The sequence below is a fragment of the Mandrillus leucophaeus genome, unplaced genomic scaffold, assembly GCF_000951045.1.
Source record: "Mandrillus leucophaeus isolate KB7577 unplaced genomic scaffold, Mleu.le_1.0 Scaffold73, whole genome shotgun sequence".
NCBI classification, from domain to species: Eukaryota; Metazoa; Chordata; class Mammalia; order Primates; family Cercopithecidae; genus Mandrillus; species Mandrillus leucophaeus.
The window spans coordinates 5,187,078-5,211,455 of NW_012107919.1; the positions used below are offsets into that span (position 1 = coordinate 5,187,078).

General features: G+C 36.7%; 1 protein-coding gene across 1 annotated transcript in view; it reads left to right on the forward strand.

Annotated features, from left to right (window-relative positions):
• Positions 1-24,378, forward strand: part of LOC105528742 — a 180,858-nt gene that overhangs the window by 81,854 nt on the left and 74,626 nt on the right. Inside the window, exon 3 of the mRNA XM_011965615.1 lies at positions 21,995-22,087. Within this exon, the coding sequence (XP_011821005.1) occupies positions 21,995-22,087 (93 nt within the window). The remainder of the gene's footprint in view (positions 1-21,994; positions 22,088-24,378) is intronic.

Consider the following 24,378-nt stretch of genomic DNA (forward strand, 5'->3'; position numbering starts at 1 on the left):
GGTTTTGGAATGTGTGATATTTTCTGTGGAACCAGGACAAAAGTTAATCTTTTGCTTTATTAATTATATGACAATAAAAATATTTGCACAGTGCTTTGTGGTTTATCATGAGATTTTTTTGGTCTAATAAAAATTATTTCATTTTCTTAATAGTCCTCAAAGTAGGTAGATATATTATTTTTATTGGTATACATCCCTATCGATTATGAGAATGATATTGGGAGAGAATATATATAATGCTCAGGAAAGCAACTGTTTTGAATATTTTTAGACACTTTGGAAGGGCTTATTTAGATATAAGCAGAACACTCACTACAAGCCAAACTTAATTTTTCTGTGTCTCCTAAGAAATGTTACTACTGTTTGAAAAAAATTGACATTGCTAATCTTGTTGCAGTTGGTGTGCATATTTGAATATGAAAAAAGACACTTCAAAACATTTATAATGAAACATTTCAGTGTTTTATGTTCGTTCTTCTCCAATTTGTCTGAATTTGAAAGGTTATACTGCACTACTTCAAGAAAGATTAAAGATTGGTATTTTTCAGTCAAATGTATAGAAGCAGAGAGTAGAGTGATGGTTGCCAGTGGCTGGTGGTGGAAATGAGGAATGAGGAGATGTTGGTTAAAGAATACAATATTTCAGTTAAGAGGATTAAGTTCAAGAAACCTATTGTACAACATGGTGACCACAGTTAAAAACAATGTATTGGCCAGGCGTGGTGGCTCATGCCTGTGATCCCAGCACTTTGGGAGGCCGAGGCGGGCAGATCACGAGGTCAGGAGATTGAGACCATCCTGGCTAATACAGTGAAACCCCGTATCTACTTTAAAAAAAAAAAAGAAAAAAAAATACAAAAAAATTAGTCGGGCCTGGTGGCAGATACCTGTAGTTCCAGCTACTTGGGAGGCTGAGGCAGGAGAATGGCGTGAACCCGGGAGGCAGAACTTGCAGTGAGCCGAGATTGTGCCACTGCACTCAAGCCTGGGTGATAGAGCGAGACTCCATCTCAAAAAATAAATAAATTAATTAATTAATTAAATAAATAAATAAAATAAAATAAAAACTAAAAAAAAAAAAACCCAATGTTTTGTATATTTGAAAATTGCTAAGAGAATAGATTTTAGGTATTCTCATCTCAAAAATAATAAATATATGCGATAATGCATGGGTTAATGAGCTTGATTTAGCCATTCTGTAATATGTACATATTTCAGAACATCATATTATACACCAAAAATACGTACAAATTTTATTTGTCTATTAAATAAAAACAAGTGTTTTTCTTATTAACATATGTTTCAGCTACTTTTTTATTGTGGTAAAATACCAAAATATAAACTTTACCATTTTAAATCATTTTTAATCGGTCAGTTCTGTGGCATGAGAATATTCACATTGTTCTACCACCATCATTGCCACGCATTTCCAGACATTTTTCACCTTTCCAAACTGAAACTCTCTACATTAAGCTCTAAGCCTCCATTTGCCCCTGTCCTCAACCCCTGGCAACCACCATTCTGCTTCCTGTTTTTTATGAATTTGATTAGGTAACTCATAAATCAAATCACACAATATTTGTCCTTTTGTGCTTGGCTTATTTCACTTTGCATAATATCTTCAAGGTTTACCCATGTTTAGCATATATCAGAATTTTCTTCCCTTAGTCCTAAATAATATTCCATTGCATATATATATATAGTTTATTCATTTATCCATATATTTGTGTATGTATGTGTGTATATATGTGTGTGCGTGTGTGTGTGTGTGTGTGTATATATATATATTTTTTTTTTTTTTTTTGAGAAAAGGACTTGCTCTTGCTCTGTAACTTTGAACTCCTGGGCTCAAGTGATCCTCCCACTTCAGCCTCGAGAGTAGCTAGGACTACAGGTGTGTGCTACCATGCCCAGCTCATTTTTTAATTTTTATTTTTTATGTTTTGTGGAGAGGCAATCTTGCTTTGTTGCCCAGTCTGGTCTCAAACTCCTGGCTTTAAGCGATCCTCCAGCTTGGTCTCCCAAAGTGCCAGGATTAGAGATTGAGCCACCCACTTGACCAGTTAAAACATTTTTAACTGAATAATTTTATTCTTTAAAATACTGCTGAAAAATCTAAGTGGGTAAACATTTTTATAAGATGATTGGAAATATGGATATGATTATTTCTATTTTTTATCATCCACTTTCATTCCTTGGATATTCTTGAAGTATTTTGTTTGCAAACATTTATTGTTTTAACTTGAAAGTCTTAATATTTATTGAGCATCTATGTGCAGTATGGAATAAGTCTCATAAAATCTGAACATCTGGCAACATATCGGTTCACTTTTTCACACAACATTTTGTGTAGCTGAGTAGCAGTTACCATCTTTAGACAGAATTTTCATTCTTTAGTGGAACACAGATTTTATATTTTCTACCTTTCTCATTTATATATGCCTAGATTGACACAGACCTGTCCTCTCGGCCTGGGCTATACTTGACATGTGTCTAGTCCAAATTAAGACATGTTGCAAATGTAAAATTCACACTGGACTTCAAAGATTTAGTATGAAAATAGATGGCAAGATAGTCCGTTAATACTTTTTGTATTAATTATATGTATAAACGATTACACTTTTGCTAAATAAAATATATTACTAAAATAAATTTTACATGTTTCTTTTTACTGCAGCTCCTACTGGATAATTTAAAATTACATGTGTGCCTCACATTAGATTATTGGTCAGTACTGATCTCAGTGTTTATATTCCAGTTCAGGGGTACTAAGCCTGGGGGCCAGATCTGACTGGCCACCTGTTCTGATATGATCAGAAAGTTAGAATGGTTTTCACAGATGAATATTTGCGATTGATTTGATGATAGGAAACATTAGCTTTGAACTCTAATTAAGTGAAATGTTATTCTCCTAAAAGGAATTACATTCTTCTCATTAGTAGACCTGTATTTCAAAATATTGTACTCAATTGTATTTTGAATTTTGTAAAACACATCATGAAATTCTCTTTCCTCGTTATTTAAGTTCATATATTTTATCTTTGTTTTTGCCTCTTGGTGTGCAAGGCCTAAAAAGTATTTACTATCTGTTTCTTTAAGACACAGTTTGCCAACTGCTGATCCAAATGGTCTGGGCAAGGCAAGTTTGAGAAGGAGCTAAGCATACTGGAAATGTTTTAGATTCCAGTCGGCAAGAGTTCTAATCTTATTAACTGGTCTAACCTCTGAGTCTTAGTTTTTCTCATCTGCAAAATGACAATAATGATTTGTTTAGGGTTATATTGAAGATGAAGATACTGTATGAGATATATTGTGGACGAGGTGACTCTAATGTCCCCTCTGCCTAGAATGCTCTTCCCATGTCCACCTTGACTTGGTCACCTCTTGCCCACCTTTGGCTTCATAACCTGCTAGCTCAGGGGAGCATTTACTGGTCTGGTCTCCAGCCTAGGGTAGTTTCCCTCTAAATTCCACACTTCTTTTTATGCTTGTCATACTTACTCCTACTTGTCCTATGTCTGCCTTCTTTCTAAGATGTTAAGCTCCATGAGGGAAATGTCTGACTTGTTAACCACTGTTTCCTGACCTTGACACATAATGAGTATTCAATAAATGTTTTTTGAATGAGGTTGATGATGCAAAATTCTGTACATGTGACACAAAAAGAATTCAAAGGAAGGAGATTATTTTTTTCTGTGGAAATTTCAAAGTTTGTGTCTTGAGAAATGGGTCATGTTTTGGGACAGACAGCTCAAACATACTTGACTCTTCCCCACTACAGGACTTTCTTAAAAATAAGTGAGACAGTGCCAGCACTAGCACAGTGCCTGGCACATAATAAGTCCTCAAGAAATTATCTCTCCTCTAATAATGGATGATGATGATGAATTCAAATATTGAGCATGAAAATATCAAAGGATCTAGGTTCCAGATAAAGTTGAGAGGTCAAACTTTTTGGAAAGCAAAATGGAATCCATTTCAAACTAAGTAAATTAGTCCTCCTTAGTATCCAAATTCAAACCATTCTGAACAACAAAAGTTTTAGCTCTTTTTGAAAAATGAACAGGATTAGAAATGCAGGACAGTAAAAATTTAGAATCCAGATCAGGTTCTGAAAGTCAGAACTAAGTAAAAATAAATCTTCTGAGGTTATATATTAGTTACAAGTTTATCCAATAAATGTCCCTTTGCCTAAAAATGCTTCTGGTCAGAGTGGTAACTGGCAGTTGTAGGGTACCTGCCCCCTCAGAGCATGAGGCTGAACACCTGGGAAGAAGAACCACATAGGGCATACTAATGCATCCACTTTAGCCTTTCACAGCAGGAATGGACAGTTGGGCTCCAGAGAGAATGGAGCCAGTAATGAAATCCAGTGCCAGGGTTCCCTTTTACAGCCTTTTCTAACCTTATACATTGTAAAAGGCCAGGTTTGCATGATGAAGACGGCTTCAGACAATGGACTCTTTTTCCTCCTTTATTTATATTTATGTATTGCACCAGACTTCAGGGCTTTCCAGAATTTCTTTTAATAATTCTATATATCCCAGCCATAATTTTCACCACAGCTCTGTTCAGGTTAACTGGTATTTGTTAAATATCTATTCTATGCTAGGCACGGGAGATGTAGAGATAAATACATACTAAGAGCCTACTTTAGAGGAGCTCAGTCTGGTGGAAGAGAGCAACACGTAAGAGACACCACTTACCACGATGGTAAGTGCTGTGATAGCACCCTGCATAATTAATATAGGAGCACAGTAGAGGGAATCAAAGATGGGCTCCTGGGCCTAGGACTGAGAAGTCGGAGCAGGCTTCCTGGAGGTAAACCAGAGCAGAGTCTGAGTGTATGTGTGAGTGTTAGTTGAGGGACAGCATTTTTATTAGTCTGTTCTCATACTGCTATAAAGAACTACCTGAGACTGGGTAATTTATGAAGAAAAGAGGTTTAATTGACTCACAGTTCCACAGGCTGTAGAAGAAGCATGGCCAGGGAGGCCTCAGGAAACTTACCATCATGGAGGAAGATGATGGGGAAACAGGCACCTTCTTCACATGGCGGATCAGGAGTGAGAGTGTGAGGGGAAGTGCTACACACTGTTCAACAACTAGATCTTGTGAGAACTCACTTGCTATCATGAGACTAGCAAGGGGAAAATCTGCCCCCATGATCTAATCACCTCCCACCAGGTCCCTCTCCCAACACTGGTGGTTACAATTCAACATGGGATTTGGGTGTGGACACAGAGTCAAACCATATTATTAAAGGCAGAGCAACAGTTTGAACATTGGCACAAGTGTGTGTGTGTACGCTCATGACACTGTGTGAATGATACAGCATAGTTATGGTAATCTGCTTGTGTGTTTGTGTGTGTGTGTGTGTGTGTGTTTAAGACGGAGTCTGGCTCTATTGCCCAGGCTGGAGTGCAGTGGCACAATCTCAGCACACTGCAGCCTCTGCATCCTGGGTTCGTGATTATTGTGCCTCAGCCTTCCCAGTAGCTGGGATTACAGGCACCCACCACCACGCCCAGCTAATTTTTGTATTTTTAGTAGAGATGGGGTTTCACCAGTTGGCCAGGCTAGTCTGGAACTCCTGACCTCAAGTGATCCACTCACCTCGGCCTCCCAAAATGCTGGGATTACAGGCGTGAGCCACCGCGACAGTAATCTACTTTTTATCCTTATATTCTCCACAACCCACAACAGAATTTATGGTTATAACCAGTAACTATGGCAGGAATTCCCAGAGTGGGGAAGGAACTTGATAATGCAATAGGGGTTTGAAGAGTAGATTTTGAGAGTCTCTCATAATTTCAGGATGTAGGGGTATTGATGACATGAGATAGTTGTATAACATGAGAATAACTATGACATAGCCTAAGGGCAAGTCAGTTGTAAGGAAGGGGATGGGAGAAGAGGCAGATGAGGAGGGAGAAGCCAGATAGTAATGCCATGATAAAGACCTTAGGTTTTTAACCTGTAGGCAGTAGGGAGTCACTGAGGGGTTTGGAGTGGACAATGAGATTGTCAGGTTTTTGTCTTACATTAGAACTCAAAAACCAGCTAAATCCAAAATATAGAATATGTATGGTGTAGTCTGCTTAAGGTTTAAAAATTTTTTGACCCAGTATTGAAAATATATCCAAACTTTAGAGTCTGTATTCCCTTATGGCAACACTATGTACAGATAAATAGCAGCTGGCTCACTGGATGGTGAAAGAAACCATTTTTCTCTCACTTCCCACACATTAAAGCCCATGGAAAGATTCCCGAGTGTTCCAATTTTGCTCATTCCTGAACTAATTATGCTGTTCTGTGGTTAGTCAGGACTGAGCCAATTAGTCCACCCCATCATGGCATGGTTTGCCATGATTGTTGTCTCTCGACTAGGACCAAATGAAATGGGAAGAGTCAGTAACCTCTTGGATGGCCACAGGTGCCGAGTGTAGGTGTAGGCACACCACAAGACAGTAGAAAGTAGAAATACAGTAAATAATTTCAACAAATGTGTGAGCTGATGTGCTCGAGCTGTGAATACACTGTTTTGGTGACACAAAGGAGATGACAAACTGCCTCAGGAAAGGTGACCCAAGGAGATTAGAGAGGACTTTAGTAAGGAGAGAAATAGGGGAAGAGAATTTTCCCAAAACACTCCTAGGATTTACTTGTTATCTCTGCCTAATTATTTCACTCTCAAGCAACTCCTGGTTTAAACAGTAGATCATACGGTTACCCTGTATAGAGCAACACTGTGGTGGAGACTTTTAGCTTTCCATTAGAATCATTCCTTTCTTTTTTTGAAATACAACTATACTCTATCTCCTAGCCTAACTTGCAGTTGGAAATGGCCATGTGACTAAGTTCTCTCCAATGGAACGGAGGCAAAAATGATGTGTCTTCATTAGCGACAGAGTTGAGGATTATGAAAATAAAAAGACAATGTGCTTCTATCCCTATTCCAAACTTCTTGTGTCACAAGTCTAATTTGCACTGTGATGAGGGGAGAGCTTTCAATTAGACATGAAATAAAAAAATGGAACCAGGTTGAATGAAAATTATTCATATTTAATTTTATTTTTAATTGACAAATAATTATATATATTTATGAGGTACGATGTGATGTTATGAGAAACACACATCGTGGAATGATGACATCAAGTGAATTAACATGTCCATTACCACATAATTATCACTGTTTGGTGGTGAGCACATTTAAAATTTTGAAATATATACAACATATTATTAACTAGGATCACCATGCTGTGCAATAGATCACTAAAACTTATTCCTTCTAATGGAAACTTTGTACTTTTTGACCTTTGTACCTTTTGACCTTTGCACCTTTTGATAACTGTAGGTGACTAAATAGTTATTTGTCTGCTTGAGATGTTTTTAAGGAACATTTGAATGCATTGCTATGCAGAAAAGCAAGTTGTCAACTAATATGGCGATGTGATACCATTTCTGTAAACATAACATTCACATACTTTACATGTACCTGTATTTCTATACACGTGCATAGCAAAATGTCTAAACTATTAAATACAAAACTGTTAACAGCACCTCTGAGTTTTCATTAATTGTTGTATTGTGTTAGAATGCATTAATGGATATTTTCGATATGAAAAAATAATAACATTGGGTGCTGTTTTTGATAATCCTAGAGACGAAGCAGAGGTTAGGTAAGTTTCATTAATAATTGCAGATAGCCAGTGGATCTTTATCTAGTTTCTTTTTTGTATAATCTTCCAAAATGAATTCTCCTAGATTAAAGGCTCGAAATGTAATTTATTTTCTCATTATATCATAAAAAATCATATTAATAGAATTCTGATTTTTGACTCTGAGCTTTCATAATTTTATGCTTCAATTTGAATTTAAAAATTGCCAGTTTGTTGCTAGCTATTTTTTCATTTTATCATATTTTCTGGTGTATCCAAGACAGAATTAGAAATCATAAGCGTTGAAGTTAGACATGCCTGGATTTGAATCCCAGTTTTTCAATTTTCTTTGCCCTGTGTTCATGAGCATGCTACTTAACCTCTTTAAGCATCATTTACACAAAGGTGCTGAAGTTATTTTGAGAGCTGAATGATACAGTATCTGCAGTGCCCAGAACAGTGTGACAGAGTAGGCAGTGAGTATCCCACCCTTTTCTCTTCCTCATCTTTGTTCTCGTTTCTGTTCACTTTTAAGAAGCAGGAAATATAGTTTAATGCAATTCTTAAATAAGAATTTATTAATCTTCCATTGCCCTACACTAATTTACAGTACCTTCTTTTTTTTTTTTTTGATTTTCACAAAAGTTTAGTAGACTGTTGGCAACTTTAAAAGCAAAGGGTTATAATAGTTTATCTCCTTTTGTCTATTTTTATAAATTTTAGGTTTTCTTTTGAATTATATTTGATCTTTTAAAAATTGATTGGAAATTAGGGAAAAGCAATTATGTTGGAGAAAGTGTGTACATAGATTAGATGATAAGAAATGAGTACAGTAGTAAATTAGATATATTGGTGGGTGACAAGGAAAGGAGTATTAAAAAGAGGCTTTCTTATTACAAAATTAATGCATGTCTTTCTCTTTATATAGATAGAAAGATAGATATTGTAGAAAATTTAATTGAGTAAAGCTGATATAAATTAAAAAGAAAGAGGATTATACTACTCATCGTGGCCTCACTATTCTGAGTAGCTATTCTCAATATTTTGGCATGTGCCTTTTTTATACATACTGATCCATATTTAAAATTTTATTTACTTTCTGAGACTTGATTTTTCATTTAATATACTGATATTTTTCCCATTGTTAAATATTTCATGACACTATTTTAAATAGATGATGATATTTTACCCTACAGGTTTATTTTACTAATCCCCTTCTTTTTGAACATTTACATAGTATGCAATCCTTTTACTATTGCAAGCAATGTTTTGTCATCCTCTTAGTCAATCTTTGGGTGCATATCCATAATTATTTCTTGTTGACAAATTTTTTGAAGTGGAATTTCTGGCAAATTAAAACCACAATGAGAGATGCCACATTACTCCTGGAAGAATGGCCATAATTAAAAAGTCAACAAACGATAGCTCTTAGTATGGATGTGGTGAAAAGGCAACACTTTTAAATTGGTGATGGGAAGGTAAATTAGTACACCCACCATGGAAAACAGTACGGAGATTCCTTAAAGAACGAAAAGTAGAACCACCATTTGATCCAGCACTCCTCCTGTGTCTGGAATTTATTCCTTCCAGTGGGGTCTTGGTCTTGCTGACTTCAAGAATGAAGCCGCGGACCCTTGCAGTGAGTGTTACAGTTCTTAAAGATGGTGCATCTGGAGTTTGTCCCTTCAGATGTTCAGATGTGTCCGGAGTTTCTTCCTTCTGCTGGGTTCACGGTCTCGCTGACTTCAGGAGCGAAGCTGCAGACCTTTGCAGTGAGTGTTACAGCTCTTAAAGGTGGTGTGTCTGGAGTTGTTTGTTCCTCCTGGTGGGTTTGTGGTCTGGCTGACTTCAGGAATGAAGCCGCAGACCCTCGTGGTGTTACAGCTCATAAAGGTAGTGTGGACCCAAAGAGTGAGCAGCAGCAAGATTTATTGTGAAGAGCGAAAGAACAAAACTTCCACAGCATGGAAGGGGACCCGAGCGGGTTGCCGCTGCTGGCTGGGGTGGCCAGATTTTTTCCCCTTATTTGGCCCTGCCCACATCCTGCTGATTGGTCTATTTTACAGAGTGCTGATTAGTCCATTTTACATAGTGCTGATTGGTCCATTTTACAGAGTGCTGTTTGGTGTGTTTACAATCCTTTAGCTAGATACAGAGTGCTGATTTGGTGCGTTTTTACAGAGTGCTGATGGGTGTGTTTACAATCCTTTAGCTAGACATAGAGCACTGATTGGTGCATTTACAATCCTCTAGCTAGACAAACGTTCTCCAAGTCCCCCCTCCACCCAGGAAGTCCGGCTGGCTTCACCTCTCACTACTAATGGGTACTTACCCAAAGGAAAAGAAGTCATTGTAAGAAAAAGACACGTGCACATATGCATGTTTATAACAGCACAATTTGCAAGTGCCCATCAACCAATGAGTGGATTAAGAAAACGTGGTATACATACACCATAAAATACTACTACTTAGTCATAAAAAGGAATAAAATAATGTCTTTCGCAGCAACTTGAACAGAACTGGAGGCCATTATTCTAAGTAAGGTAACTCAGGAATGGAAAACCAAATATCGCATGTTCTCATTTATAAGTGGGAGCTAAGCTTTGAGGATGCGAAGGCATAAGAGTAACATAATGGACTTTGGGGACTTGGGGGGAGATTGAGAGGGGGTGAGGGATAAAATACTACATATTGGGCACAGTGTATACTGCTTGGGTGACAGGTGCACCAAAATCTCAAATCACCACTAAAGAACTTATCAATGTAACCGAAAACCACCTGTACCTCGAAAACTATTGAAATTAAAAAAGAAGTGGAATTTCTGGATCAAAGACTGTAAACTTTTTTTTTTTGAGATGGAGTCTTGCTCTGTCGCCAGGCTTGAGTGCAGTGGCACAATCTCTGCTCACTGCAACCTCCGCGTCCTGGGTTAAAGCGATTCTCCTGCCTCAGCCTGCCTAGTATCTGGGACTACAGGCATGTGCCACCATGCCCGGCTAATTTTTTTTTCTATTTTTTGTAGAGATGAGGTTTCACCATGTTACTCAAGCTGGTATCAAACTCCTGAGCAGGCGATCCACCAGCCTCGGCCTCCCAAAGTGCTGGGATTGCAGGCATGAACCACTGAGCCCAGTCAAAGATTGCACACATTTTTAAGGTTTAATATTCTTTGGCAGATTTTCCTCTACATAATTGTAGCATTTGTGTTTTCACTAGCAATAAATAAAAACACCAGTTTCCCTGTATTCACTAGTCCTTAAATTCACTTATCTTTATCATCCATCAAATTTTTTGACCATTTAGTAAGTTAAAACACATCATCTCATTGTTTTAGTTTTAATTATTCTATTAATAGTAATATTGAACTTTTTTGTATGTATTTTCTTTTGCTACATGTATTGTTTCTTTTATGTTATGTGTTTACTTTCTTTGCTCTTACTTTCCTTGGCTTTTATCTTTTAATGAATAATTTAAAAAATCTGTCTGAAAGTGCATTTCACATACTAAGCATATTAACTTGTTGTCACATCGCAAATATTTTCTGAGTATATTGTTGCTTTTGATCTTATTAAAGTTCCTTTTTGAGGTATAGTTCCAGACTTTCATTTCGTTAATTCTATCCATATTAGACTTAGAAAGACCTGCTTCCTTTTAGACTTTATGACTCCAACTATATTATTTTATATAACTTTTATTATTATATTTAAACCTTTAAGTTACCAAAAACGTGTGAAGTAAAAAAATGCTTCTAATGAGTTTTTCTAAAGTGATAGTCAGTTGTCCTATTCAATAGTACCTATTTCATAATTCACTCTTTCCTAGTTGACTTGAAATTTGGGCCATAATCCCTATCTGAGCCCTCGATGCTCGATGTATTGTGGAAATTCAGATTGTTTTAGGATTTTAGAAAAGTAATGAAGTGCGTAAACTATATATCTGTATGCATATGGTGAGAGGACAGGGGCAGATTGAGCTTCATGGATGAGGTTGGACCAATGTTGGGCCACAAAGGATTGATGGGGTTTGTCTGGATGATGGAGTCCATACCAGATGGGCAGAGAAGCAGGAGAAATACTCGAAGATAGGAATGAGCACGTTGAGGAAACCAATCTGAAGAGATCTTTACTAGGTAATTACCGGAAGTAGCCTTATTGGAGCTGAAAGGTACGTCATGCCCAGCTCAAACCACATTCACACTCTGCTCTATAAGGGTGGTGGCCTATCTGGCTTATTTTTTCTGGATCCCAGAATTCTGAATGCAGTTCCCAAGTTCTTTGATTCAGATAATTACTTTAGCAGGTGAGAAATGCACAGAGAAAATGTGATTCTTCTCTTTGGGTAGAGTAATGAGAAAATTTGAGTAAGGAAAAGTAGGCAGGACTGGCCTCACTGAAGTGGCAGCTTGAGCAGAAAGAATAGAGAGACAGCCTGGCACATGTGATTCTCAGTTGAACTCTCAAGATGTTTTGGAGCATTCATAAACAACTTATGTTTTATTTGATACACTTAATTGTCCTTCTGAATTTGGTAAGTGCCAGCTTATCACCCTAAAGATGTGCAGTGTGGCTGCATTTTATTCCTCTCCTTTGTCTTATAAATCCTGTTTTGTCTTTGTTCCTTGGCTTAGTCTATCAATATATTACATCACATGCATGTATATAATTTATGGCAAAATAACTAAATGACTGAGTTATATTCTGACACTAATATTACTTTCTTCCTGAGCTCTCATCCACTGGATAGTGGGGGCAAAATAACTGAATGTCTAAATCAGTTTAAAGCTTAGTTTAATCCAGTCTTTTTTTTTTTTTTTTTTTTTTTTGAGAAGGAGTCTCGCTGTGTTACCCAGGCTAGAGTGCAGTGGCATGATATTGGCTCACTGCAACGTCCGCCTCCCAGGTTCAAGGATTGTTTTACCTCAGCCTCCCAAGTAGCTGGGATTACCTGCTTCTACCACCATGCCTGGCTAATTTTTTTTTTTTTTTTTTTTTGTATTTTTAGTAGAGATGGAGTTTCACCATGTTGGCCAGGCTGGTCTTGAACTCCTGACTAGGTGATCTGCCCACCTTGGCATCCCAAAGTGCTGGGAATATAGGTATGAGCCACCATACCTGGCCCTAGTCATTTAAATCATTATTTTAGGTCATGATTTCTCTCAGAAAGCCTCTCCTTTTCCCTGTTGGTTTCCTTAAGGTGCAATATGGAAGAAGGGGTTGTGTGACTTTCATATCCTCAAGGCATTGGGGGAAGAGGCCTCTGATGTTGTGCTGCCCTTTGGAATGTACACATTGGCATGGCAGCTGCTGGTCGATGGAAGGATGGCCCATGTTCACCTGGCTGCTGGATGCCCCACTGGCCTGCAATGTGTGAACTTGTGGCCCATTCTTTTGGCTCAGGCCTTTTTTATGGTGGTTCTTCCTAGATGATCCAACCTAAACTTGACTTCCTTTGTTATCAGAAACTCCTTCTGACCTCTGACTGAAACACCCACTTGACCTTGGCTTAACTGGTCTGTGACACTATCATCACTATAGAGCCCTCTTTCCTTGACTCTGCCAATATCCTGTGACAAACTTCACAGCTTAACTCTCAGTTACTTCCATGTCCTAGGACACATGAAAACCAAGCGTGGTTCAGAAAACCTAAATCTCAGGCCTCCTTCCGCCTGCCTTTGATATGCCATTGTGTCGAGGTGGCTGTATCCTAGGTTGCTACAGAATAGCTTCTTCCTGTGTCTTAATATTAAGGGGAGGGTGGCAGAAGCCCCTTCTGCCTAAGGACTTGTTTTCATTTACCTGGTACTTGTCTTCCTCCCTAAGCTACACCCTGTAGAAGGAACATTTAGGACTCACTCATCTGGCTATTTGAGTTTTCTTCTCCCTTTTCTTAGACTTCTTCCTGTATTTTCTCTAGTTCAGAAGGGATGGAGATTTTATTTTATTTCTGTGTTGTATCTTTCTTATTCCTCACTCCAGCAAAGGTTCAACAACAGACAGGGTCCTTACTCTTAACTTTAAAGGGGGAGATTTGTGGGCCGAGCCTTCTAAATTTAGCTGTGTATATGTTAATTGGGAGGAGTAAAGGTTTTTCTTGAGAGGCAAATTCTCTCTCAAGGAAACAGCCTTTTTTGCAAGCATATTGTCTTGTTGCACAATTCCATTGTACACCCAGCAACAATATTATTGTGACAAGTTCTAGGGATGCCTGGGGACTAATTTTGGCAGCTTTGTACTTGCAAAGGCCTGAAAGAAAAGCACGTTGATAATTTAAAAATGATTACCCCAGTTATATTATCCGTTATAATATATGAAGTACTTCTTTAAACTTGTGACATGATTAAGATATTTGAGTTTGATACCTTAGGTTCCAAGGAATAGAGACTCGCTCAGATCTTCTAAACTCATGGGACATTTACTGTGAGGACATATGTGACATATCTATTAGGGCTGATGGGTTGCAATCAATGGGAGCTGATTCAGGCTAACTTAGGCAAAACCAGAATTTAATAGGATGCAGGTGGTAGCCCATGGCATTCAAGAGAAGGCCAAGGAAAGGGTCTGTAGAGAGTGGGAATCACTCTGGACATCTCGAACTAAGGGAAAATCTCTTTACAGTGCTGCTAATGGGACAGATTTTTCTCTTAATTCTTTATGCCTCTAAGTGGCTCCCTTCATGACTATCTTTTAAGAGAGAGGCTCATTGGCCTGGCCAGGGTCAGGGGCCCACCCCTTTGTTTGTGGAGCACAGTTCCTCCAAAACTCAGAGTGGCAGTGGAAGAATTGCAGTACAGAGGCAGTTTGAGAGGGCAAGCTGAATTCAGGTTAGAGCACATGGCATTCCTGGTCATGGCAGAATATCTAAGCAAAAAGTTTATACTCTGGATACTGAGTCAGGACTAATTTAGAACCATTTTCTCCACAGAATGTGTAAGAGCTAGAACTTATTATTACTTAAAACAAAACAAAACAAAAAACAGGAAAGGAAAAAGATCTTAAAATCCATTTAAGGCTGGGCACCGTGACTCACACTTGCAATCCCAACAGTCTTGGAGACGGAGGTGGGCGGATCACTTGAGCTCAGGAGTTCGAGACCAGCCTGGGCAACATGGCAAAACCCCATCTCTGCCAAAAATACAAAAAACTAGCCGGGCATGGGATAATCGCTTGAGCCTGCGAGGCGGAGGTTGCAGTGAGCCAAGATTGTACCACTGCATTCTATCCTGGACAACAGAGCAAGAAAGACCCTGTCTCAAAAAATAAAATAAAATAAAATAAATAAAAAGTTTCTTTAAGTGCTTAGTAAGTTTTGAAGAATTCACTTTTTTGTCCTTTTAGACAAATTATAACCCTTTAAAATAATACTCTTTTAAAATAGTTATGTTTTGGTTTGCTGATTATCAAATATTATGATGGTTTCTTTTATACCTTCTCTCTTAAACTGCTCTCAAGAAGCTACAGGCTGTGGTCAAAGTAGCGTCTTTCAAAGAATTAGCAAGGATAGGAGAGGAATCCCTGACTTTGGAAGCTTGGGCTGCATTAACCATCACTAATGCTCAATGTCTTAGAGCTAATTTATGGCAGAGATAGAATTCACAGCCAGTTATAAATGAAAGGTTTCTATCTCTTCCCCAAGATGAGAAGTGGCACTCTTGAATTTCTTTATAGAGGGACTTAAGTGAGATTACATTATTAAAAGTAGGGGCTAGGTCAGGACTTAGTTAAGGCATCTCTAAGATTGCCACTGAGTTAAGCATGTATAGTTTGAGGGAATGTAATTGAGCCAATGCAGAGCTGAGAACTGAGTCTTCAGTTCTGCCTGCATTGTAAGACTGGGCTCTTGGCACATATTCTCCACTTATCTTTAAGTTCAGAAATAGATTAAGTGTGGGTTCACACTAACCATCTAGCACTTTGCTTCCCAATATGAATAATACCTTCTACTACTTTAGCTGATTGGATCAGCCATGCCCTTTCTCTGTGCTTCTTCCTCAAGGTTCAGCTTGTCTTCTCCCCTCCCTCTCCCAAAGTCATGTCCGGCCTCTTCACTCATTTTACTTAGAACTAGTTTCATCATGTAATTAATTATTAATTAAAAATAATAAATATATTACTTATTAATAATGCCCCATATTACCACTTCTCATCTTTTTCTAGCCAGATACTACATATTACTTATACTTCTCCATCTCCAGCCACTCCATCCCTAAATCATATTTCTGTCCTTCTTACTTATAGATTGTATTGTTTATGTGTCCATTTGGCTGTTATGATGTGCCTTGTGTCATATATTGTTTCTCACTTGCTATTATTTTTTAATTGTCTCCTTAACCATATTGCACTTTACTGTTAACCTATTTGTATCTGGAAAAATGTCTAGTACAGTTTGTTGCATGCGTAAACATGTCATATTATTTAATGCTATGATTTTCTAAATTATGAGGGAAAGTGCCATCAATTTGGTTCAGCTCAGGTTCCCAACTCCCTCCTTGCCCACAACTACAATTTTAATCAAGAGCTAAGCTTTTGTAAAACTTTTAGAGGCTAAAAGACAATAAAAGACCATTTTTTAACTTGCCCAGTTTAGTTATAAACCTTGAAACATGGTCTTGTGCTTCTTCATAGTCCCTAGTCTGATTCCAAATTAATTATAGGTATTTAACAATTATTAAGATCAAATAAATAAGATTATAATATCTTATTAATTTTAGAAATTTTAAAAACATTTAAATTAATTTTAAGTCAAAGATAGTTGGAATGTATCCTTAATTTATCACAAATGTTGAGCACATGAAGTCATTCTTTAAAGAAATTGTATTCCTAAAATATAATACCTTCTCTATTAACTTATATGTGTAATAGAGATAAAAGAAGCATATGAGTGCATATGTGTATACACACACACACACACACACACACACACACTTTGAAAACTCCATTTGATAGTCCCAAGAATCAACCTTACTATTTATGGCAGAACAGATAGCATTTATTTGATATGTTGACCTTTCTACCAGTTTGATTTTATGCATCTGAACTTTTCAAACCAATGCCTGGATTTTGGATTCATTTTTGTGGACAGGTAGGAAACCAAAAATATCAGTCCTATCCAGTTTGAAAGGGTACAGACTCATTTATTGCTTAATTCTTTTACCAGATATTTTTTGTGTGGCCACTCTTAATTCCAGTAATGCATTTCCAGATACAAATTAACTAGGTTGACCAAATTCAGAGTTTTCTGGACATCCATATACCAAATAGTGGCTTCCCCCACTCTCCCAGCAGCCACCTCCTGTTCCCATACATAAATGGCAGCCAGCAATGGCTAGAAACAAAGGACTCTCTCCCAGTCCCTGAATACAGTGACATTCATTCTGAGAGAAGCTGGGGCAGCTCTTTGAAAGCCGACTTCTTCAGCTCGACAATAACACACAATGAGTTATTGACTTGTTTATATACGGAGCTCTTTTCAGTAACTAACTCTGACTCCCACAGTCTGGACAAATGATTGATTTCGTGGTTAGAAAAAGAGAAAGCTCTCGCGCTAAACTCTGTAGTGCAAACTACTTCTTCTCCATTTGTTCTGTAACTGAATAGGACCTTATTAAAATGCACTTTCCAAAAAAATACCTGCAGCTGGCCTTTATAACCATGTTTTGTATATATAAATAAGTAATTTGTCCCAGTCTTTTGTATATTAACAGACCATTGGGAAACTTGTCAATATATATGAAGGCTGATTATCGTGTTGTTTCTGCTAAAACAGTATTACCTATATTGATCAGCATGTAAAATATGGATCAAATATTTATTAATAGATCAATTAATCTATTGATCTCATGAAAACTTTGGATTTTTTATATTAATAGATTCAGTTTTCTTGTTGGGTCATGTTGATTCATTAAGCACATTTTATATAACACATATCATATACTTCACTTTTAAATCATTAGCTATTCTTAATACAGAGAAAACGACATGCAGAACTATAGTTCAGAGCAATGAGAGTTTAGTTGGACTAAAAGGCTTTTCCCCCTTTGGCTAGTACCTATCTGGAATGTCAATATGAATTAGGTAGACAGAACACGCTAGCTGGTTAAATTACTGTACCTTTTCTAAAGATATTAATAATCGAACTCTAGAGTTACTATAGTATTTTCTCCTATAAAGTAGATTTTTAAAGATCTTAACATGTAGTTAAAATTTTTACACAATCTGTATGATTTTTCTAAGCACACTTTAAAATATTTTGGGGAGAGTTAAAAAGAAAATCCATCATTGGTTAGTGATGCACGTAGGATGGGATCACTGCTGTTTTGACTGTATTTCTCCAGCAGGAGGTCTTGAGCCCGTTTTCCCCTCTAGGATGTCCATAAGAGAGCTTCCTGAGCCAGCAAACATTTGAAGAATTCCTCAAAATTAAGAGCACTTTTAATTATGGTCACAAGGGGCTACATGTTTTAAAAAGAACTATATATTACTAAACTGTGAACCCTTAGGGCTTTGGAGAGGCCACAATGCCTGAAACCTTAGTATTAATAGTTTTAAGTAAACTGATATAGTTTGGAAGGTAACAATCAATGGATATTGTTTCATTGGAATCTGTTACTTCAGGTACATCTTTGTGGATTTTTTCCCTTTAGTTTCTAAACTAACTGCTTGATGTGAATTTATTCCTTTTTATCTTCTGTTTGTCTAACCAGTCCATTTTCCTGAAACAATTTTGTTCAGTTTTCTTTGCCAGAGCCATTATGGTTCTCGTTTCTTTCATTTCAGATGCTGTTCTTGACTAGTTTCTTGATTGTTTTATTATGGTTCCCACTGGTATTGAATGAACCCAACTTCAACCTAAGTATGTATGGCTAATGTTTGTTGCAAGTTTTAAAAATCTTAGCAGCAAGGCCTGACAAAAATGATGAATGAAACCTTCCTGTTTAGCTTCTTAGATTTTCATGTGCACAATGAATACTTGAGGATGCCTTCTTATATTTAAAAGGGACAAGATGTACTTAGAACCAAGTGACTTGATTTCCTCCTCCCCTATATGGTGGGGATTTGATTTTTCAGTTATATGCAAATTTTATCCACCTTTCTGTTTCCAGTTTTTAATTTTTGAAATCTCTACCCTTGTTAACACATGAAAAATTGATCTCAGCAATATCAAACCCATTGACAAAAAGTTATTTCATATATTTTAGATAAGAATAGCGAATCGAAAGCATATAGTTTTATTTTAATGAAGAAACAGGATATTCTCATCAAAGGTGACAGGAGAGAAGAATCCTACCATTGTTACCATGTTGTGGGGTTTAAGGGAAAGATGCTGTTAGCACTGCATATTAATACCTCAGGCTGAAAATGCCCTTTCTTAATTTGACTTTTTACTTTCGGTGATTTCCTCTAAATGCTTTCATTAAAATGTATCTTTTGGAATGCCTTGTCTATTTCCAGAAAAGGCCCCATGTGTGTATCCTTATATTTTGGTGACCATTTCTTTCTTTCTTTTTTTTTTTTTTTTGAGACGGAGTCTGGCTCTGTCGCCCAGGCTGGAGTGCAGTGGCTGGATCTCAGCTCACTGCAAGCTCCGCCTCCCAGGTTCACGCCATTCTCCTGCCTCAGCCTCCCGAGTAGCTGGGACTACAGGCGCCCGCCACCTCGCCCGGCTAGTTTTTTGTAGTTTTTAGTAGAGACGGGGTTTCACCGTGTTAGCCAGGATGGTCTCGATCTCCTGACCTCGTGATCCGCCCGTCTCGGCCTCCCAAAGTGCTGGGATTACAGGCTTGAGCCACCGCGCCCGGCCTTATTTCTTAATATCTTACTGCACTTCCCTTTTGGGATTATGCCGTGATGGTTTTCAGTAGCATCGGTCTGTTTTCCCCCTTTTATGTAGATTAGTTAGTGCTTCTTTAGAAGTTGAATATTAGAGTGGAGGTGATTTTTTTCCAACTGTGGTGCTTTCAAAGGCAAAGAATTCCCACCTTTTAAATAAAAAGTTCCTTGGCAGCAGTTCTAAATGTCATGGCCCCGAAAACGCATTAGCATCGGCCTCACCTGCTGTGGCACCAAAGAGTTTCATGGTTCTGTTTTTGTTTTGTTTTGCTTCCCTTTAACAAAGATCTGCTCTGAAAGTTTTGCATTTGGAAATAAATTTTGTAAAGAATAGATGAACTTGGTAAATATTCTCCAGCCTGGTCCTTCTCTTCTACACCCATTTCCTCTCGAGACGAGAACTCCTCTGATAAACAGATGCTTTAGACCAATATGTTGTGCCATGGTTCACACCTAGGCTTACATGTGTGGAAGTTGAGCTTGATATTTAAGTTTTCATAGCATTAAGGGCTTTTTTGTATCATTTAACCACGGTAACAAATAGTTTCCTTGGGAATCGTTTCACATAATGATGTTTATTGCGGCACTATTCACAATAGCAAAGACTTGGAATCAACCCAAATGTCCATCAGTGACAGACTGGATTAAGAAAATGTGGCACATATACACCATGGAATACTATGCAACCATAAGAAAGGACGAGTTCGTGTCCTTTGTAGGGGCATGGATGCAGCTGGAAACCATCATTCTCAGCAAACTATCGCAAGAACAGAAAACCGAATACCGCATGTTCTCACTCATAGGTGGGAATTGAACAATGAGATCACTTGGACACAGGAAGGGGAACATCACATACCGGGTCCTATTGTGGGGAGGGTGTAGGCGGGAGGGATAGCATTAGGAGATATACTTACTGTAAATGATGAGTTAATGGGTGCAGCACACCAACATAGCGCATGTATACATATGTAACAAACCTGCAGGTCGTGCACATGTACCCTAGAACTTAAAGTGTAATAATAAAAAATAAATAAATAAGAAAAGATTTTTCAAAAACTCTTTATCACTGATTCTCATTCTAGGGCAGGGATTGGCAAACCACTGCTTGTTGGCCAAATTCAGCCTGCCACGTGATGTTATTGTTGTTTTTTAAAGTTTTGTTGAAGCATAGCCATGCTCATATATATGTGTGTGTGTGTATATAGTCTATTTCATGCTACAATGGCAGAGTCAAGTAATTGCTACAGAGATTGTATTCTCCCTCTGCCCCCACAAAACCTAAAATATTTACGATCTGGCCCTTTACAGAAACATTTCCCAACTCCTTATCTAGAAGGATCATCAGAATCACCAAAAGATTCCTGGGCCTTTTCTCTCTACCAAAACAGAATCTCTGATATACTGAGCTGTGTCTCATATCATTGGATGAAGTGTCTACAGGTTTAATACTATTATTCTAGTATATATGCACATCTAGATTCAAGAGATCATATTTTTGAACCTCCCTTCCTCTATTTGATGTCAAATATAGGAGTAAGTCTTCAGGTAGGGTTTGGATTAAAGATTTATGTTCACTCAAACATGATTTTCCAGGCATACAATTGAGAAAGCTTACTTAAAACAACAACACTAACAAAACAAAATGTAAACACATAGTTGTTATTCATTTTCACTCCAATCCTCAATAAGGAAATATGGTATGGCAAGTCCGTTGCTAAAGCATTATTAAATATTCCAATTCAGAGGGTTCTGTATTAGGCTCTTATTCTCTATTAATGTCAGTCTGTTGAGCAAATATTATTTTGGGAGTTTAACATCATTTTTGTTTGAAAATAAGAATTTCATTAAAAAACATAACAATTTCATGTTTTGTATGAAAACAGCATTTGTTTCTATAAGGACTACTTATAAAGAAATACAGAATGGGCCACATTCATTTTTTATAACACATGGGTTAGCAGCAGTAGTGGAAGACCTTTATCTAGCTTTGTAAATGGAGCAGGTTTGAGGTAACTGTTTATGTATTTAGATGCATGATGCTTTGTGATGAAATATCATAAATGATTTAGCACCATTCTAGACTGTTGAACTGACACTTTTGGTTTATGTCATTGACTTCTTATCCCGACATAACAGCAAACAATTTACTCCCTACTCATAATGAAAGGTTTTAATAGAAATATCAACCTAATTTTTTTTAAAAAAAGTTGTGTTCATTTTAATGAAATGCTTTAAAAAAGTACTCATCAGTGTCTAATATCTGCAGTTAAGGACACTCTTGCCCTAAGTCATCTTTAGTAATCCTCAATACAATAAAAGATTGAAAGCAAAAGATTCAGTTTGTTAAATGTTTTAGATATAAAATGAAATTTACAGTTTTTTATGTAAGTATCAGCAAAATTAATATCGAATTGCATTCATGATTATGCTTAACTAGCTGTTTGAATAAATGTCGCTATTATGAGCCAATAGATACCTGCTTTCATGCTGTTTATTTATTTTTTCTAGCTGAACCTGGCCATGAATGAACAGAAGGAAGAAATTACAGAAAAAGTCATTCTTTCAATGACAGCAAAGGAACACCATAAGGAACAGGAAGAAGTAAGGAAATAACTTTCTATATTTTAAAACTGCAGTGAGGGTCATGCGCAATGGCTTACACCTGTAATCCCCACACTTTGGGAGGCCAAGGCGGGCGGATCACGAGGTCAGGAGTTTGAGACTAGCCTAACCAACATGGTGAGACCCTGTCTCTACTAAAAATACAAAAATTAGCCGGACATTGTGGCACGCACCTGTAATCCCAGCTACTCTGGAGGCTGAGGCAGGAGAATCGCTTGAACCCGGGAGGCAGAGGTTGCAGTGAGCCGAGATTGCGCCACTGCACTCCAGCCTGGGCAACACAGTGAGACTCCGTCTCAAAAAACAAACAACCAACCAAAAAACCAAAAAACCTGCAATGAACACTAATTTTAAAATTAAGATAAATTTTACTTTGGTATAGACAGCATGAAAAATAATTGCATGCTTAAAAGAATAAAACAAAGTATAATTTTCTGAAAAAAGTCTCATGAATATTTTCTCATAAGTTTCCTAAATTGGTAAATTGTTACATGCAACTTGAAATTGGAAGTTATAAAACCTACTAACATAGGAAAAACATTAAAACATTTTTTGAATTTTTGATAAATACTAAATCTTGCTGTTATATCTGGTTTTCTAAGAATAGAGTTATTGTTCTGAAATTTAGAAATACCAACAAAGTTATATTTTGTCAAGGGAAAACTATAGTTTACAAATGTTAAGCCTAAGTGAGCTAATCAGAAGATTCTGTAGGCAATATTGTAATGAAGAACAATATTATTATTAAAGCAAACCTTCTTCTCTTCAAAGCTCATGCTGTGAAGTTGACAGCATATTCCATAAATGAAATAATACAAAATTGGTGTTAGACAAAAGCGGAAAATGATTTTCATGTCGTTTCCTGGAATGCAAAGGCATTTAATCTTTCTAAGGAAAGAAAGTGATTTTTCTAATTTCCATGTACTTCTGTCAGTAGAAATCCAAAGTAACTTCAGAAATAAGATAATGTGAATATTTTAAAAATAAACTTCTCATATATTTCTTTTTTGATATTTTGGTAAAGAAATGCATTCAAGCTTCAGGGTTTTGATATTTCTTGTCATTATGATTGCATCTTCCTTACTAGCCATGTGTTTTGTAATAGATGAACAAATAGCATGCACCAAATTTTTCTGTGTAAATTCTATTCTTACATTAGAGACCATATTAGTATTTGGGACATACTTGTCTAGTATTAAAGACTATATTGTAAAAATTGATTATCCATCTCAGTAGATAATATTTCATAAGGAAAATTAAAGTTAAACCATTTCTAAAATGTAATAAATAGCAATAACACAGATTTAAATTATAGTTCTGACTCATTCTCCTAAATATTAACAAGTTACAAGACTAGGTTGTTAATTATAAATTTGAAAAAACATCATTCTCTGTGTTTGAAAAATGTTTTACCAGAATTGGAGAATTTAATTACATTTTCATAGTAAGTTAAAAATGAATCTACCATGTATCTTGGAAACTTTGGGAAATGCAAAGAAGTCTCTCTAGATTAATTAGTATAATTAAAATAATATCTATAGCAATATCAATTATTATTAGAGATTAAATAGAAAATATTGTAAAAGAATAACAGATTAAGTATTTTCTTCCTTTTAAACATTGTAATTATTTTGCCTTTTGATATTTTATGCAAAATTATAATTTCAATGGACTGAAAACTTGAAGTGGCCTTGGAAAATGATCAGCATAGCAAATATGTAATTTTTAATCTTACCTTGTTAGCAACATTGGAAATGAAAATTATCTTTTCTGGAAAATCTAATGGCAATTATGTTTATTTGGTGTTTCTTCTTTGTTATTGTCATCTTTATTTTTTTTAGCACTATATATATTGGTGTTCTTACACAATACCTTATTTAGTCATATATTTGCTTTTTCAGCTCTGGCTCAAAAAGCCTTTTGTTTACTTCAAGTATCAAATACACAGCGAGGAGAATACATATTCATGTATGTGTATGTTTGTGTGTGTGTGTTCATATGACACTTTCTAAATATATTCCATAGTCTCTGAAGATAATTTCTGTGTGCTTACTTGGAAAGTGATTATATTAATCTGGATGTGTAAGTTCTAACTTTTTGTTAGAAAAAATCTAAAAGACTCTTTTTAGAAAAGTCCTTGTTACCACTAACATAGCTCTCTTGCCAGGTGAGTTATCAAGGCATTTAAAATGACACTATTTTCAGTTGTTTCTTACCCCATGAGTGGATGAGGAAGTTAGACTATCGAATAGCTTAAAAAACTTGTGATT